The sequence below is a fragment of the Ovis canadensis genome, chromosome 2 (genome assembly GCF_042477335.2).
Source record: "Ovis canadensis isolate MfBH-ARS-UI-01 breed Bighorn chromosome 2, ARS-UI_OviCan_v2, whole genome shotgun sequence".
Classification (NCBI taxonomy): Eukaryota; Metazoa; Chordata; class Mammalia; order Artiodactyla; family Bovidae; genus Ovis; species Ovis canadensis.
Window position 1 is genome coordinate 62282661 of NC_091246.1, and position 16539 is coordinate 62299199.

General features: G+C 39.4%; 1 protein-coding gene across 1 annotated transcript; it reads left to right on the top strand.

Annotated features, from left to right (window-relative positions):
* The first annotated feature begins 948 nt into the window (after nt 1–948).
* Nucleotides 949–10288, top strand: C2H9orf40 (chromosome 2 C9orf40 homolog). Its single transcript, XM_069576351.1, has 2 exons — nt 949–5376; nt 9719–10288. The coding sequence occupies exons 1-2, from the start codon at nt 4948–4950 to the stop codon at nt 9875–9877; spliced, it is 588 nt and encodes a 195-aa protein (XP_069432452.1). The 5' UTR covers nt 949–4947; the 3' UTR covers nt 9878–10288.
* The last annotated feature ends 6251 nt before the right edge of the window (nt 10289–16539 follow it).

Genomic DNA, 16539 nt, shown 5'->3' on the forward strand with positions numbered 1-16539 from the left:
TTATATGCTTCTAGAAAGTCAGTATGATTAGTTGAATTCTGAGTATGCTAGGCCTTGTACTCATTAAACTTGGTCTTTGGTTTTACTATATAATCAAACAAGAATTATAAAGGAACCAGTAGAAGAAAATTCCAGCAACAGCCATTAGTATGAGCACTGGACTGGCACTTAGATACTTTTCCTGAATTATTATTTGTGATCTTGGGCAAAGCACTCTGAGTTTGTTTCCTCATCTGTGAAAGAGGATTGATACCACCTAGTTCAGTGGTTTTTATGAGGTCCTCTGTACTGTGAAATATTAAAATGATACAGGCATACCTCCTTTTATTGCACTTTGAAAATAGTGGGTTGCTTTTTTTAACAAGTTGAAGTTTTGTGACAACCTTTGTGTCCAGCAAGTCTGTCAGCATCACTTTTCTGACAGTATTTACTCACTTCATGTCCTTGTGTCATTTTGGTAATTCTTGCAGTAATTCAAATTTTTCATTATTATTGTATTTTGCTCTGGTGATCTGTAAACACTGATTTTAAGGTATGCACATTTTAAAAGACATTTAACAGATGACAGTATAGTGTAAACATAACATTCATATGTCCTAGGAAACCAAAATATTTGTGTGACTCACTTTATTGCAATATTAGCTTTATTGCAGCGGTATCTGCAATATCTCTGATGTATGTCTCTATATGAATATGTGAATGCACACAGTGGACAAGTAAATGTGATGTCCATATGTGTTGACTGCTGTATACACACAAATCAGTTCCACATGGATGAAAGATTTAAATATGGAAGCAAAAATATAAAACCATAAAATGTCTAGAACTTGGAACAGGAAAGGACTTCTTAACAAGTAGTATGTGTAAACCAGAAAACAAAACATTGATAAACTTGACTATGTTAAAATTAAGATTTCAGACAGTAAAAAGTACAAGACATACTGGGAGGAAATATTTATAATATTTACGACAGCTACTACTCATAAGAACGTTGCTTTCCAGAATATAAAAGAAGCTCTTCCAAATCAGTTAGAAAAAACCCACCATACCAACTTTTTAAAGCTGCAAAGAATTTAACAATCCTTTCACAAAAAGCTGGAGATCCAAGTTGGGCCAAACAGAGGCTGGCTGGGATCAGGCAGAGTGTTCTTGAGCATAAACGATAAACAAGAAAAGGCTGATAATGTAGACCACATTTACGTTTAGAACTTACTCAACAACACACCATGCAGAGTAAAGAGCCAGAATAAAACTGCTCCAGGAATGGCCCATAAACTATGTAAAAAGATGTCCAGTTTCACGGGGGAAATACAAACAGGCCACAGTGAGATATATCACACTCTCAGGTAGGACCATACAAAGTTTACTGGTGAGGATGTGACAAAAGCATCTTATCCAGTACTAGAATAAGCTTGTAAAAAGCACTTTAGGAAGCTAGTCCAGGTGAAGTTAAACATAACGCTGTACTACTCAGGAATTCCATTCTGTAGAGACAGGCGGCTCAGTGGTAAAGAATCCGCCCGCCAATGTAGGAGACGCAGGAGACCTGGGTTCCATCTCCTGGAGGGGGAAATGGCAACCCACTACAGTATTCTTTCCTTGGAAATCCCATGGACAGAGAACCCTGGCAGGCACAGTCCTTAGGACTGCACAGAGTCGGACATGACTGAGCAACTAAGCATGCATGCAGAGACATTCTTGCACATGCGCCTTGATGAAGAAACATGCTCATATCAGGGATTCCCCGATGTCTCAAAGAATCTGCCTGCCAATGCAGGAGACTCGGAGACACGGGCTAGATCCCTGGGTCGGAAAGATCCTCTGGAGGAAGAAATGGCAACCCACTCCAGTATTCTTACCAGAAAATTTCATGGACTAACGGAGCCTGGCAGGCTATAGTCTAAGGGATCTAAGAGTTGGACATGACTGAGCACACACACATGTTCATTTCAGTTTAGTTCAGTCGCTCAGTTGTGTCTGACTCTTTGCGACCCTATGAATTGCAGCACGCCAGGCCTCACTGTCCATCACCAACTCCCGGAGTTCACCCAAACTCATGTCCATTGAGTCGGTGATGCCATCCAGCCATCTCATCCTCTGTCGTCCCCTTCTCCTCCTGCCCCCAATCCCTCCCAACATCAGAGTCTTTTCCAATGAGTTAACTCTTCGCATGAGGTGGCCAAAGTATTGGAGTTTCAGCTTTAGCATCAGTCCTTCTAAAGACCACCCAGGACTGATCTCCTTTAGAAGGGACTGGTTGGATCTCCTTGCAGTCCAAGGAACTCTCAAGAGTCTTTTCTAACACCACAGTTCAAAAGCATCAATTCTTCGGTGCTCAGCGTTCTTCACAGTCCAACTTTCACATCCATACATGACTACTGGAAAAACCATAGCCTTGACTAGACGGACCTTTGTTGGCAAAGTAATGTCTCTGCTTTTCAATGGCTGCAATCACCATCTGCAGTGATTTTGGAGCCCCCCCAAAATAGTCTGACACTGTTTCCCCATCTATTTCCTGTGAAGTGATGGGACCAGATGCCATAATCTTAGTGTTCTAAATGTTGAGTTTTAAGCCAACTTTTTCACTCTCTTTCACTTTTATCAAGAGGCCTTTTAGTTCCTCTTCACTTTCTGCCATAAGGGTGGTGTCATCTGCATATCTGAGGTTATTATTGATATTTCTCCCGGCAATCTTGATTCCAGCTTGTGCTTCTTCCAGCTCAGTGTTTCTCATGATGTACTCTGCATAAAAGTTAAATAAGCAGGGTGACAATATACAGCCTTGACGTACTCCTTTTCCTATTTGGAACCAGTCTGATGTTCCATGTCCAGTTCTAACTGTTGCTTCCTGACCTGCATATAGGTTTCTCAAGAGGCAGGTCAGGTGGTCTGGTATTCCCATCTTTCAGACTTCTCCACAGTTTATTGTGATCCACAGTCAAAGGCTTTGACATAGTCAATAAAGCAGAAATGTTTTTCTGGAACGCTTCCTTTTTTGATGATCCAGCAGATGTTGGCAATTTGATCTCTGGTTCCTCTGCCTTTTCGAAGACCAGCTTGAACATCTGCAAGTTCACAGTTCGCATATTGCTGAAGCCTGGCTTGGAGAATTTTGAGCATTACTTTACGAGGTGTGAGATGAGTGCAATTGTGTGGTAGTTTGAGCATTCTTTGGCCTTGCCTTTCTTTGGGATTGGAATGAAAACTGACCTTTTCCAGTCCTGTGGCCACTGCTGAGTTTTCCATATTTGCTGGCATATTGAGTGCAGCACTTTCACAGCATCATCTTTCAGGATTTGAAACAGCTCAACTGGAATTCCATCACCTCCACTAGCTTTGTTCGTAGTTAACAGTACAGTATCTTTAAAAATTTTAAAAAACTCAAATGCTTATCAACAATTAAATGGATTCATATGGTGGAATACTGTATTTAACATGAATGAAATTACATGCATAAAAATATGAAGGAAAATAAAGCAAATGACCGGATTTTAAAATTGGGTAAAATTTGAGTATTTTATAGAAGAAGACATACAGATAGCAAGTGAGCACTTAAAAGATCCTGAATATCATTAGTCATTAGGGAAATCCAATGGGATAAACTACAATGAGATACATGAGATATTACGTCCATTCAAAGCCTTACACATAAATGTTCTCAGCAGCCCCAAACTGAAAACAACCTACATGTCCACCGAAAGTGAATGAATAAACAGACTGATATATCCATATATATATAATAAACGGCAAGTTATTCTGCCAGAAAAAGAATGAAAGTTTGCCCTTTGCAACAGTATGGATGGATTTAAAAGGTACGGTGATGGACAGGGAGGCCTGGTGTGCTGCGATTCTTGGGGTGGCAAAGAGTCGAACACGGCTGAGCGACTGAACTGAACTGAACTGATGCAAAGTGAAATAAAAGAAATAAATATGGTATCGTTTTACTTATATGTGGAATCTAAAAAACAAATGAGCAAATAGAGAAACAGTCATAGATACACAGAACAAACAGGTGGCTGCCAGAGGGGAGGGGGGCTGAGGATGAGAGAAAAAGGGAGGAAATGCAAAGATCAAACAGAAAAGCTACTGTTTACTACCTTACTTATTATATTTCTATAATAAACAATTGGTTACTCCTAACTTCTCACAACAGCCTTGATGTGTAGGGGCGTGGGATAATTAATTACTCATCAGAGAACAATTATCTTCCTTGCATACTTTTCTCTAAATCATAGTAGTTTCTCCCTTTAAATCATTTATACATAATTTTCTTCCTCACGTTTTTCTTTACTTGGTTACTGTTTTTAGTAACTATTAAAAATAAGGTTGTTATTCTCTCATGTCCTTTGACAAGACACACAGTTTTGCTCTAAGAAAGATTTTGGAATCTCACTTCGGACCACCCCGCAGAGCAAGCAAGGAACGCTGCGCTTCCCACATAATTTAAAAGCCAAACAATTTCAAGTTTCAATGGGAAAGCAATGGTGGAATACTGCTACTCAGTGGAATACACAGCTACTCTGAAACCTCTGCAAAGCCACTGGGCCTTTAATAAGCCCGCCTCGCCCCAGGGCGCGCACTTCCGGCCGCGGGGGCGCTCGGGAGCTCGCCCCGGCGAGCCTTCACCAACCAGCGGCTCTGCCTGGCTTGCGCGAGTGCGTGCGCGCACATTTGTGCGCAGGTTCGAATCTCCGCCGCCTCGCGGTTGCTCCCCAACGTCCGGCAGCACTTAGGCGGCAGCGGCGGCGGCGAGGGCTGCGCGCGCGAGCTGGGCCGGATCGACTGCCCCGCCCCCTCCGCCCTCTGCACTTTCCAGCGGCGACCTCGCCTGGACTCTGTCCTCGCCTTCCCTCGCGCGCTGCGCGCTCCGCCCTCGCCTTCCGCCCCCACAGCTATCAGCACTCGGCCTCCCGCGCCGGGCGGGCTCCGCCCGAGCCTCCGGGGCCCATGGCCAAGCGCCGTGCGGCCGAGCCGCTGACGTTCCACGTGCCTTGGAAGCGGCTCCTGCTCTGCGACTTTCCTGAGGAGCCGCCGTCGCCGCCGCTCTGGATCCCGCCGCCGGGGGTCTCGCATCCCGGGCGGCCCCTCGGCTTCCCCGAGCTGCCCCGAAAGCGTAAAATCGACGCAGGGGCTATGACGGAGCCTTCGGTTTCGCCCAGCAAGCGCCGCGACGACGGGGATACCGGCGCCCAGGACGGCGCGGAGCGTGAGGGCCGCGGCCTGGAGACCGGCGAGTCGCAGCTGCTGCAGCCGCCCGTGCGGCCCCGCAGGCCGGGGGAGGAGCCCCGGGGTGTCCGCCCCCCGAGAGGCGGTGGCGACGATGGGGCGGGGCGCGCAGAGTCCCAGCGGGGAGACTGGGGGGCCGCACCGCGCCAGGTAGGGGCTGGTGGTGGGCTGGGCGCTCCGACGGGGTGCGGGCGCCAGGGTTGGAGAGAAAGGGTCACCCTTTTCCAGGCACTGCGCGTCACGGGAAGGAACCTGTCGTCCCCCTCTAAAGTCGCGTTTGTCACGACACCCCTGCCCAAGGTGAAAAGCTGGGGTCCTCCCCATGAGAATGTACACTGACACCCCCCTTCCCCCCGCCCGAAGCAACACACCAAGGGCCCTAGAGCTCGCCTTGGGCAGCGTCTTGGTTTGTTACGACGGGCAGAGAGCACTGAGCTAAACTAGGGGGAGACAGACCGTTGGGTGAGGTATGCACGTGGCCTTGCACCTTCAGCACTTGTGGTCTCCAAGAGGGAAGCAGGGGCGTGGGAGAGTTTGGTGAAGACGTTGACCGTGAACCGCAATAAGTGAAGCTCCGCGACAAAGTTCAGAGAAAGGTGTATTACGTCTGCCTCGGTTTAACGATGATTGTTTTCTGGAATTCGTGATCGGTTTCTTTCTAAAGAGGGTGACCAGTGTAGTAGCCACCAGTTGGACGTCCTTTAAGGGATGGCACAGCTCTTTTGGTTGAGATGAAGGGCCTCCGTATTTCGGGGAAAAGGCATTCTTAACGCAGTGTTAAGTCTGATACTATGAAAAAGGATCAGGAAATTAATCTGGTTCTCAACATCAGGCATATGTATGAGGATCTTTGGAGAGTTCCACTTCCGTGGGAAATGAGCCTGCCCCGTATCTGCACATAAGATGTCTAGATCTGTTGTCTTAGGTGTGACAGCCACTCGAATTATGGCACACCACCTGAGGTGTGACTAGTTCAAACTGAGATGTGCTCAAAGTGTAAAATACACACTAGATTTAAAAGATTTCAAAAAATTTTATATTGATTGGACATTGAAATCATTTGAAGATACTGGCTTGAATAAAATATGTGCTTTTAAAATATGGCCATTCAGTCAATTCAGTTCAGTCGCTCAGTCGTGTCCGACTCTTTGCGACCCCGTGGACTGCAGCACGCCAGACCTCCCTGTCCGTCAGTAACTCCAGAGTTTACTCAAACTCATGTCCGTTGAGTCGGTGATGACATCCAACCATCTCATCCTCTGTCATCCCCTTCTCCTCTCACCTTCAGTCTTTCCCAGCATCAGGGTCTTTTCAAATATCAGTTCTTCGAATCAGGTGACCAAAGTATTGGAGTTTCAGCTTCAGCATCAGCCCTTCCCATGCATATTCAGAATTGATTTCCTTTAGGATGGAATGGTTGGATCTCCTTGCAGTCCAAGGGACTCTCAAGTATGGCCATTAGATAATTTTAAATAATGTTTGTGACTGGCATTGTGTATTATTGGGCAGCTTTGGTCTCATCTTAGGAATTCAGGCAGCCTTTGGCACTTAGGGGTTGAACCAGGAACTTTGCAGGTGGAAGAAGCAAATGAAGAACTGAGATTTGAGCAAGTTCTCTTTAACCACTACATCATATCATCTGCCCCACATTTCTCCATTGTCCTAAATATCTTATACATCAAATACTTTGCCAATAAAATAGAGTAGTTTCGAAAGATCTTGTTCCGTGGTCTTCGGAAATTATCCTTTAGATATAATTATTATGATGAGCATTTATTTCTACCCTGGGTTTTCTTGGAATTTAGAAAATGAACCTTATTTAGACTTTTAAAATTCAAACTGCTTTTAGATGTTTAAGTCAGCTTAAGACTGAATGATAGTTCTTAGTTTTAAAGTAGAATAAAGAATTACAATTTCCAGTTAAATCATGTCATACCAATGTGCAAAACCTGAAAAAAACAAAAATCTAGGATGATAGTCATCCAGACCTATTTGGTATGGAGGTAAGTACTGGATAGTCTGAGAAATTGACTGTTTCTGTTACCCTACCCATACGTAGGCTTTCCTGACTGAAGTCAGAGTATACTGACTGCAGTGTGCCACAAATTGATAAAAGGGAAATGAAAATGGCAGGTAGGCAAAGGAATTTTTTAGTAAATTGACAGCAGGCATCTGCTTAGAATCTCCTGGCCGCAACCTGTATCTTCTTCCACAGCAGTGACTACATCTAGAAGCTTTCTGCTTCCTGGACTCACTATAAGCCTGAAGCAGGGAATAAGCTTGTTTTGAGGGATTTCATCATAAAGACTAGTCCCCTGTTCTCTTTCCCCAGGAATCCTCATGTTCCATTTTTTTGTCCTTTTCTTTGAGCTTCTTTGAGCAAACTTAATTTTCTTCAGCTTTTTTTCCCCCACTGCCACCAAAGATGCATGATTTTTGTGTTGAGTCTTACAGCCAAGGGAAAATAGGATATAGCAAAAACATGTAGAAGTTAAAAAGCTTTTTCAGTTCCTGCAGCAAATGTCTTCCTTTGTTCCTCTTGTTCTCAGAGCTTAAGTCCCTATCCTTATCCTTGGGATCTGATTTAGGAAGAATTTCCTCAAATACGTCCTTTCTATACAAAGGATGAAATCTAGGCGGAATGATGGTACCTATTTTCTGTCCTAGAATCTCAAGAGTATTTATTGAGTTGTTTCAGGTATTTTCTTAACTGGAGAACTAAAAACCAGGTGTTACTTCAATGAATATTCATATATTTTCTCATGTTAGAGTCATTTTATGCAGATTCAGTACTCTGTCAGTGCTGATCTTTACTGTTATTAATTGATATTTTAAATAGAAAGCAGAAATGGTATGATTTTAGTTTATAATGATGTAGGTTCCTAGGCTTCTTGGGATATAATAACTAGCTATATTTGGGAGTTACAGTGCTAGACCGTAATTCGCACAAGAGCGAAGAGTCTTTTTTTTAATCTATGATGAAATAGACTTCAGTCAAGATGAGAGTTAATGGGTGGTGGAGTTATCATATAAATGCAGACCTGTCCTGTGGGCAAAGTTTGTGCTCTTAGCTAGTAGGTTATACTGACCTTGTTAAGGGATCTTTTTTGATTTGTGTTTTATAAGTAGGTAATTTAAACAATAGATTTTTTTCCAAAAGACAGAGAAATAGGTCATTGTTTTTAACCATTTACTTAATTGAAATTTTTCTTGGCATCGTTTGGGTTATTAAATTTTTATCCCAGTGTTAAGAAATTCCCGAGGAACTCTTAATTCGCTAAGCCTTAGTGTCTAAGGCACTGAATGAACTTATTGAAAACTCCGGTACTCTCCATTTAAGTAACTAGCAACGTGTGCCTATTGAGCATTGAAATGCGGCTAGTCTGAATAGTGCTGGAAGTGTAAAATACCTGGCAGATTTTAAACATTTACTATGACAAGAAAAATGTAAAAACATCACATTAATTTTTTAAAATATTGACTATATCTTGAAATGATAGTGTTTTTGGCTCTACTAGGTCAAGTAAAATTTTAGGATTGATTTCACGTATTTCTTTTTATTCTTTTTTTTTTTTTTTAACTGAAGGTACCAGAAATTTTTAAATTATATATGTGGCTTCTGTTACATTTCTGTTGGATACTGCTGCTATAGCAAGTATGAACCTAAAGTACAGAAACAACTTAATAGACTAAATATATAGATATATGGATACCCATCGAGGAAAGGTGTTAACCTTCAAAGTGATCACCTTGGAAATCTGTATATAATCGCAATGCACAACGTATTTGGGGATGCTTTTGAAATTTTGTGCCAATTTTGAAATTCTTTGGAACAGCTACTTCATAGTTACTTGGAACAGTTTTATAGCCTTTAAGAATAAGCTGTTGAATTTTTAAAGGACTTGCACTCACTTGGATTTATCAGTTTTGGTTTATTGAGTTAAAAGTTCATGTCTTGAACAAAATGGTATGTTTAATAAAATGATCAGTTTCAGATTTTCTTGTTATTTACTATATTCTAATGTTTTTTAGAAGGTTTTCAAAATATTTTAGCCTATGTAAAATCAACCCATTAAAATTCCAAACCTCAGGGCAGAGGCCAAAAGTAAGTTTTAAGATGTGTCAGTATATTTTTTATATTGTTTTCCTCATTGAAAGGTAAAAAATTCTAAGACCATCTTCAGGCATTATTTTTGGGTTGACAAATAGAAGAAAATTCTGGGAAGAGAAGCTCTTGGAGGAGATTCTTTTAAATTTAAACTACTAGCAAGACATACTTTCAGAAATTCATGAAAATGAAAATATGGATTTGACTGAGCCCATGAAGTACTTTGATTAGGCAGAGTTAATAATGTTTATTTGTTGAAGATGCAGAATTAAAGACTGCAAAATCTTATGTGAGTTTGCTTTTAAAACAAAAAATGGGTTTCATGAAAAACCTCAGCTTTTTCTAGACCATTGATGTGCTTTCATCTCTCTCCTTTTCATAAAGCTCAGTGAAGAATTTTGGCAGTATAACACCTTCCAGTACTGGAGGAACCCTTTACCACCTATTGATCTGGCAGACATTGAAGATGTAAGCGAAGACAGCCTGACAGAAACAGCACTGCAGGGCAAGAATGAAGTGGCTGAGATTGATATGGAGTCTTGACAGAAGGAGCTAAAGAAGTGGGTTTTTCTCAACTTGTGGAGACATCTCTAAGTGAATTTATGTATTCTTAAGGAAAAAAGTTATTTTCCATACTTGATGTGTTATCATTCCCAAACCTGAAAAATGAGGAAAAGATGTTTCAAAGATAAATGCCTGTAGTCACTACTGTACCTCCCAATGGGGATTTGTCAAGCATATAGTGCAGTTGTAGGGGAAGTACTTTATGTGTGCATTCTTAAGAAAAATGTATGTGTAGGTTCTAAATATCAGTCTTACAAAAGTAATTCTGACAGTTACAGAAATAGATGGGAAACATTCAGATATTCCTCTTGTTGCACCAAAAAGTTAATTTGTGTACATGAAATGAATATTGTTTTATAATAACTTATTAATAAAATACTTTCTAATACACTTCAGTGACTCCTTTTTTGTTGAACAAATAGCTGACTTAAACATCTGTGCAAACTTAAAATGATGTTCTTTCTGAAACCTGGTATAGTTTTAACAGAGCTTTCTAAATGTAGTGAGAATTTCAGTTTGGGTAGTATGTTTGTATAACTTCCAGTAGTTAATATTTCTTAAACTTGACTTTAGGCCATCAGTAATGGATAAAGAACAAAGAGAATTGAGCAGATGATTCCTTCCCCTCCTTTCTTAGGATAAGAAGAAATTTATATTTCTTTTTTTTATTGTTACTTCTTGATTTTGAATTGCTTTGAGGACATGGTGTTTATTGCTTATTATTTAGACTTGTAGTCATCAACACTCACAACTTTCAAAGATTTTGTATGGGCCGCACTCTTGAGAGGCTCTCATATAATTGTTCTGAGGTGGGCTTGGGTATAACTGTTTTTTTAAGCACCAGTCCTTCTTCCTCCCATTTCTCAAATGTGCAGACTGGTTTAAGAACAGTAGACTAATAGTAGGTTTTCCTGTTTAAAGGAGATAACTAATGAGCTGAAGCACTGCCTTCTTAATTAGCTTTGTTTTTATTTTGCTCTGTTGATGGCTTTGTTACAATTAAGTTGTAATGTTATGAGTCTTTTATTGTTAAAGAAATTAAGCAATTTGTGTTTTCAGTTATATTAGTATCAGTAATTAAGTTAACTTTTGTACTGCATCCAGAGTGTTGGCTTTGTAATTGACTAACTTGTCTTTATGTATTTTTTGTTGTTAATGACATTAGATCCAAAATTTAGGAAGGATGCCATTGAGAAAAAAAGAAATCCTAGTGTGTACTGTAGCATTTAAATATGGGCTGACATTAGTAAGAATATTCTAGAAGAGAAAACAAACTTGTATATCTAAGTCTTTGGGGTCAGGTATAGTTCAAAGTCTTGTCCTACTGCTTTCTACCTATGTAATATTAAATTTGGGCTTCCTTGTTGGCTCAGATGGTAAAGAATCCACCTGCAATGTAGGAAACCTGGGTTCGATCCTGGGTTGGGAAGATCCCCTGGGAGAGGGCATAGCAACTCACTCTAGTATTCTTGCCTGGAGAATCCACATGGACAATTATTTTTCATCTCCAAGCCCCAGATGTGTCAGCTTGTAAAATTAGAATAAATAGTATCTACCTCAGACTATATATATTGTGAAACAATGTACTAAGTACCTGGATCATCTTGTCTAATTCTCATAATATTCTTAAAGGTACAAAAAAGATATTTGGAATAAATGTGCTTCCTATAGTTGCACTTCATTCCGTTTTAATTGCTACTAGAAGTTTTAAGGAGAAGAGCTGGAATTTGAAGAAATAGCTAAGGAACTGTGGAGTGGAGGGTAGCAGTTAAAGTCAGTGAAAAGGGGAAACTTTCTTCCTCCTTTATAGTTAATCCTGAGGGTAGGAAGGTGCCCTTTTATTTTGGGAAGGTGTCCATTTTTTTGCACTGCTCTTCCTAGTGCCTGAACAATGCCTGCCACATAGTAGCAAGTTGCATGAAGGAATGAGTGTATGCTCTTATCTGTTGGGAAGGTCATGCTGGCAGTTTTCGGCCATTTCCCTTAGAAGTGTATACAAAAGCTTTGTTGTAGAGATCCAATAGACATTGGAAATGTGTTAAGTTTATTATGTTTATTGTATAATAACTAAGACTATAAGGACTAAGATGTCTCCCAGATGAGCAATAAGCGATGGTTTACTTTGACAGGAAATTTCATAGGATACCACATTGCAGTGTCTGAGTGAAGATGCAGAGTAGCTTGGATGTCTTTTTCAAGGATATGTCAAAAAGCAAAACCATAAGGTAAAGATTCAGGGAAAATACTTGCTGTTATGTTAAAAGTTTTAATATTTTATGTAGGTGTATATGTATTTTAGTAAAATGTAAAATATATACATATATATTAATACATAAAATATATGTAATATACACATACAGGGTATGTATGTGTGAGTTTACATATATAGAGAGATTTGAAATAATTTTGTCCTTTTAAAAAAAAAATTGGTTGCCTCAGGTAACTTGGCAAAATAACCTTGTGGATAAATTGAAATGGAAATTAAAAAGTAGGTTGTTTTTTTTTTTAAGTTGTATGCCCTTCACTCAGATTCCCTAGTGTAGTATCTTACATTATCACAGTATGATTATGAACATGAGGAAATTAACATCAGTGTAATTCTATTACACTTTTATGAGGACATGGAAAGAGTGACATCAGACAACTTTAAAGAATGTATGTCAAAAACTTAAAGGGAAGATTCAGATTTCATTGCTGTCTTACTAACATCCCTTTTCTGGCTCAGGATTCAATCTATGTTATATGTTTAGTTATATCTCCTTAATCCTCTTTACACAATTTCTCAAAATTTCCTTGCCTTTCACGACCTTGGTACTTTTTGAAGAGGACTGGTTAGTTATTTCATCAGATGACACTTGATTTCTGTTGATTTGTCTGATACTTGCGATAATTATGCATTTTTGATAAGAACTGCATAGAAGTGTTGTAAGCTCGGTTCATTGTACCGGGAGGCACTGGATGTCAGTTTGTGTCACTGGTGATTGTAACTTTGATTAGTTGGCTAAGGTGGTGTCTGCTATGTTTCTTTCTTGTAAAGTTACAGTTTTCTCCTTTAATTAATAATTAACTTCTGGACAAGTTTTGAAACTATATAAATTTCTCATTCTGCACACAAATTTTAGAAGCTTGATGATTCTTGCCTGAAATACTTGCTGGTATACGTCAAATGTTAATTTTCTGTTTCCATCATCACTACTATATTTATTGGAATTCTCCTGTAAAGGAGAGCTTTCCTTTCATCCTCATTTCTATAGTCAATTGATTATATCATAATGAGTATATATTTTATCCTATGAGTTATAATCTGTTGCTATCATTATTTAGTTACACAGATCCCAGGTTTAATCATTGAAAGTCACTTCAAGTTGGTTCTTTTGCCCTCCCCCTTTAAAAATGTATTTTGTTATTTATTGTGTGAATACTGATTAATATTGGGAGAACACTTTTGCACTTAAAAGGTGAAGGATGGAAATCAGTGCCAGCTGTGGCATCACTATGTTACTTAACAATTTGAGTCTTGTTTTTCTCCTTAGAAAATGGGAACACTAATACTTAGCTCAGAGGAACAGAGTTGAGGTGAAATAACATGGTAATTGTGAGGAACCCATAATTGCCACTAAATACATATTTCTCTTCCTTTACAGTACTTGAAGTGCATGTATTCATTATCTTTCTGATAGATAGTTAACTATTAGTGATATCAGTACCTAAAGTTGACTGAGGTAATCAGTCTACGAAGGTCACTTTTAAAGAATTTCAGCTATTTGGAGTCTACAGACCTAAACAATAATATCATAACAGTTTGTATTTGTTGGTTGTATGACCCCATGATAGGCAGAGATGGATCCCAAGATTCCCAGCCCCTGTTGTAACATCCATTTATTTGATCAAACACTAATTTAGGTACTACTGTGACTACTTTGCAGATGTTACTAAGGTCTCAAATCAGTTGATCTTAAGATAGGGAGGTGAACTAGGTGGGCTTGATATAAATCACACAAGCCCTTTCAAAATGAATAGAGAGGTTAGAGACAGAGGAAGTCAGAGAGCTACAAAGTGCGGTAGAGGTTCAATAGGAGGGTAATTCTCTGGCTTTGAAGATTGAGGGAGCCCATGTGCAAGAACCTGAGAGCAATCACCAGAGGCTGTGGGTAAGTCCTTGTGGCTACCCAGAAAGAAAATGGGACCTCAGTCCTACAGCCTCAGGGATCTAAACTAAGCCTACAGCCTGAATGAACTTGGAAGTGGATTCCTCCAGAGAACTTTGAGAAGGAACATAGCCTGGCTGATATCTTGATTTCAGCTTAATGATACTCTGAACAGAGAACATTACATGTCAAACTGGACTTCTGACATACAAAAGTGAGTTAATTCAGTGGTTCCAGATTTTGGGCACCAGAGACCACTCTCGGGGAGGACAGTTTTCCCATGGACCAGGGTGTGTCTGGGCGTGATGGTTTGGGGATGATTAAAGCACATTTATTGTGCAATTTATTTCTATTATTGCATCAGCTCATCAGGCATTAGATCCCAGATTTTGGGCACCCTTGAGTTAATTGAAGAGGTTTGTTTTTCTAGACTGCTTAGTTTGTGATAATTTTATTATGCAACAATAGAAAGCTAATAGAGACCCCATCGCTTTTTAGCACTTCCTTATCTTCTCACACAAGATGTCTGCCACAGATGTTTCTCTTGTAAATTCTCTACCCTAGTCCTGAAATTATTTCTCCAAAAACCCTGACTTCTTTATTAGAGAAAAGCATTTAGAAATGAAGAGCTCAGTGCAAGATATACTCGTTGGTATTGGGTATCATTGCTTTCTAGGTCCTCTCAGCTGACAGAACAATAAAATATATTTGTGTACACAACTATATGTATTCCTATATCTGAATATTGTGTCTATATCTGTATAAACATTTTTTTATTTTTGGCTGCACAGCTTGTGCGATCCTAGTTCCCTGACCAGGGATTGAATCCTGTAATGCTAGCACTGAGTTCTAAACCACTGAACCATCAAGGAATCCTGTACATCTTTTTTTAATGGATTTTTAAAATATTTAAAAACACGTGAATTCATATGGAGCTTCCCAGTTTTCGCTAGTGATAAAGAATCCACCTGTCAGTGTGCAGGAGGTATTAGAGATGAGGGTTCGATCCCTGAGTTGGGAAGATCCCCGTCTGGAGGAAATGGTACCCCACTTCAGTATTCTTGCTTGAAAAATTCCACAGGCAGAGGAGCCTGTTGGACTACAGTCCATGTAGAATCAGATAGGACTGAGCGTCTGAGCACATGAGTTCATATTGATGCAATATGGCAGGGTTCATTTTTATCTTCCTCTCTTTCCTTATTTGTTAACTCTTTTCGAGTTGTGAGAAAACTGGGCTGTTTATCCAGAGTGTAATTATTTACTCAATTCTTGCCTCAAATATATATATATATATATATAAAACACATAATCTAAATTGTTAACCCATACTTCTGTAAAAAGCAGGGTGGCTAATTAGATTACAATATCTGTATACACTTCTTTTTGTCTTTGGTCTTTGGATATTCAATTATACTGTTTTCCAAAGTTATTTCAGTAGGTTCTTATTTCCCATCCCTCTCTTCAAAAGTGGTTATGTTATTTATTTGTAATATAGTTTGGTTCAGTTATTTCTGTTTTGACTTTACATCTTTCTTCTTTTAATTTTATAAGTTTGTAAAACATCCACATAGTTCTACAAGTCAGAACTGTATAAAAATGTGTAATCAGAGAAGTCATTCCCACTACATCTTTTACCCTACTCTCATTCCCTTGTTTTTCCTACTTTATTCTCACCCCTGAAAGTGAAACTCTCATTAATTTCTGATTTGCTCTGTTGCTTTTATTTTTGCACTAATGGGCAGGTAGGCATGGAATTTCTTCTCTATATATAATATATATATATAATTCATACAAATTTATTATGAAACTATGATTCTAATAATGAGTAATGGATTAAACTGCAAAAAAAAATAGTTTACAAAAAAAAATGAACATGAACAAAATATTTTGGTTGAGATCTGTCTGCATCTGTCTAGATGGTTGTCCCTCAGGTAAGTGCATCAGTATTTATTCAGCAGTCCTCTATCGAACTGTTGAATTGTTTCCAATCTTTTCTGTTACAGATAGTGCCACAATGAATTACTTTGTGCATCAAAAAAAAAATTTCTAATCGACTGTGGTCCTAAATTTACGATACTACTTTCCAATATAAATTGGAAAAAGTTGCAGATAATGCTTTAGTTTTACTAACACCTTTTAAAAAAAATTATTTATTTTAGTTGGAGGCTAATTACTTTACAATATTGTAGTGGTTTTTGTCATATGTTGATATGAATCAGCCATGGGTTTACATGTGTTCCCCTTCGTGAGCCCCCCTCCCACCTCCTTCTCCATCCCATCCCTCTGGGTTATCCCAGTGTACCAGCCCTGAGCACCCTGTTTCATGCATTGAACCTGGACTGGTGATCTGTTTCACATATGATAATATACATGTTGCAATGCTGTTCTCTCAGATCATCCCACCCTTACCCTCTCCCACAGAGTCCAAAAGACTGTTCTATACCTCTGTGTCTCTCTTACTGTCTCACATATAGGGTTATCATTACCATCTTT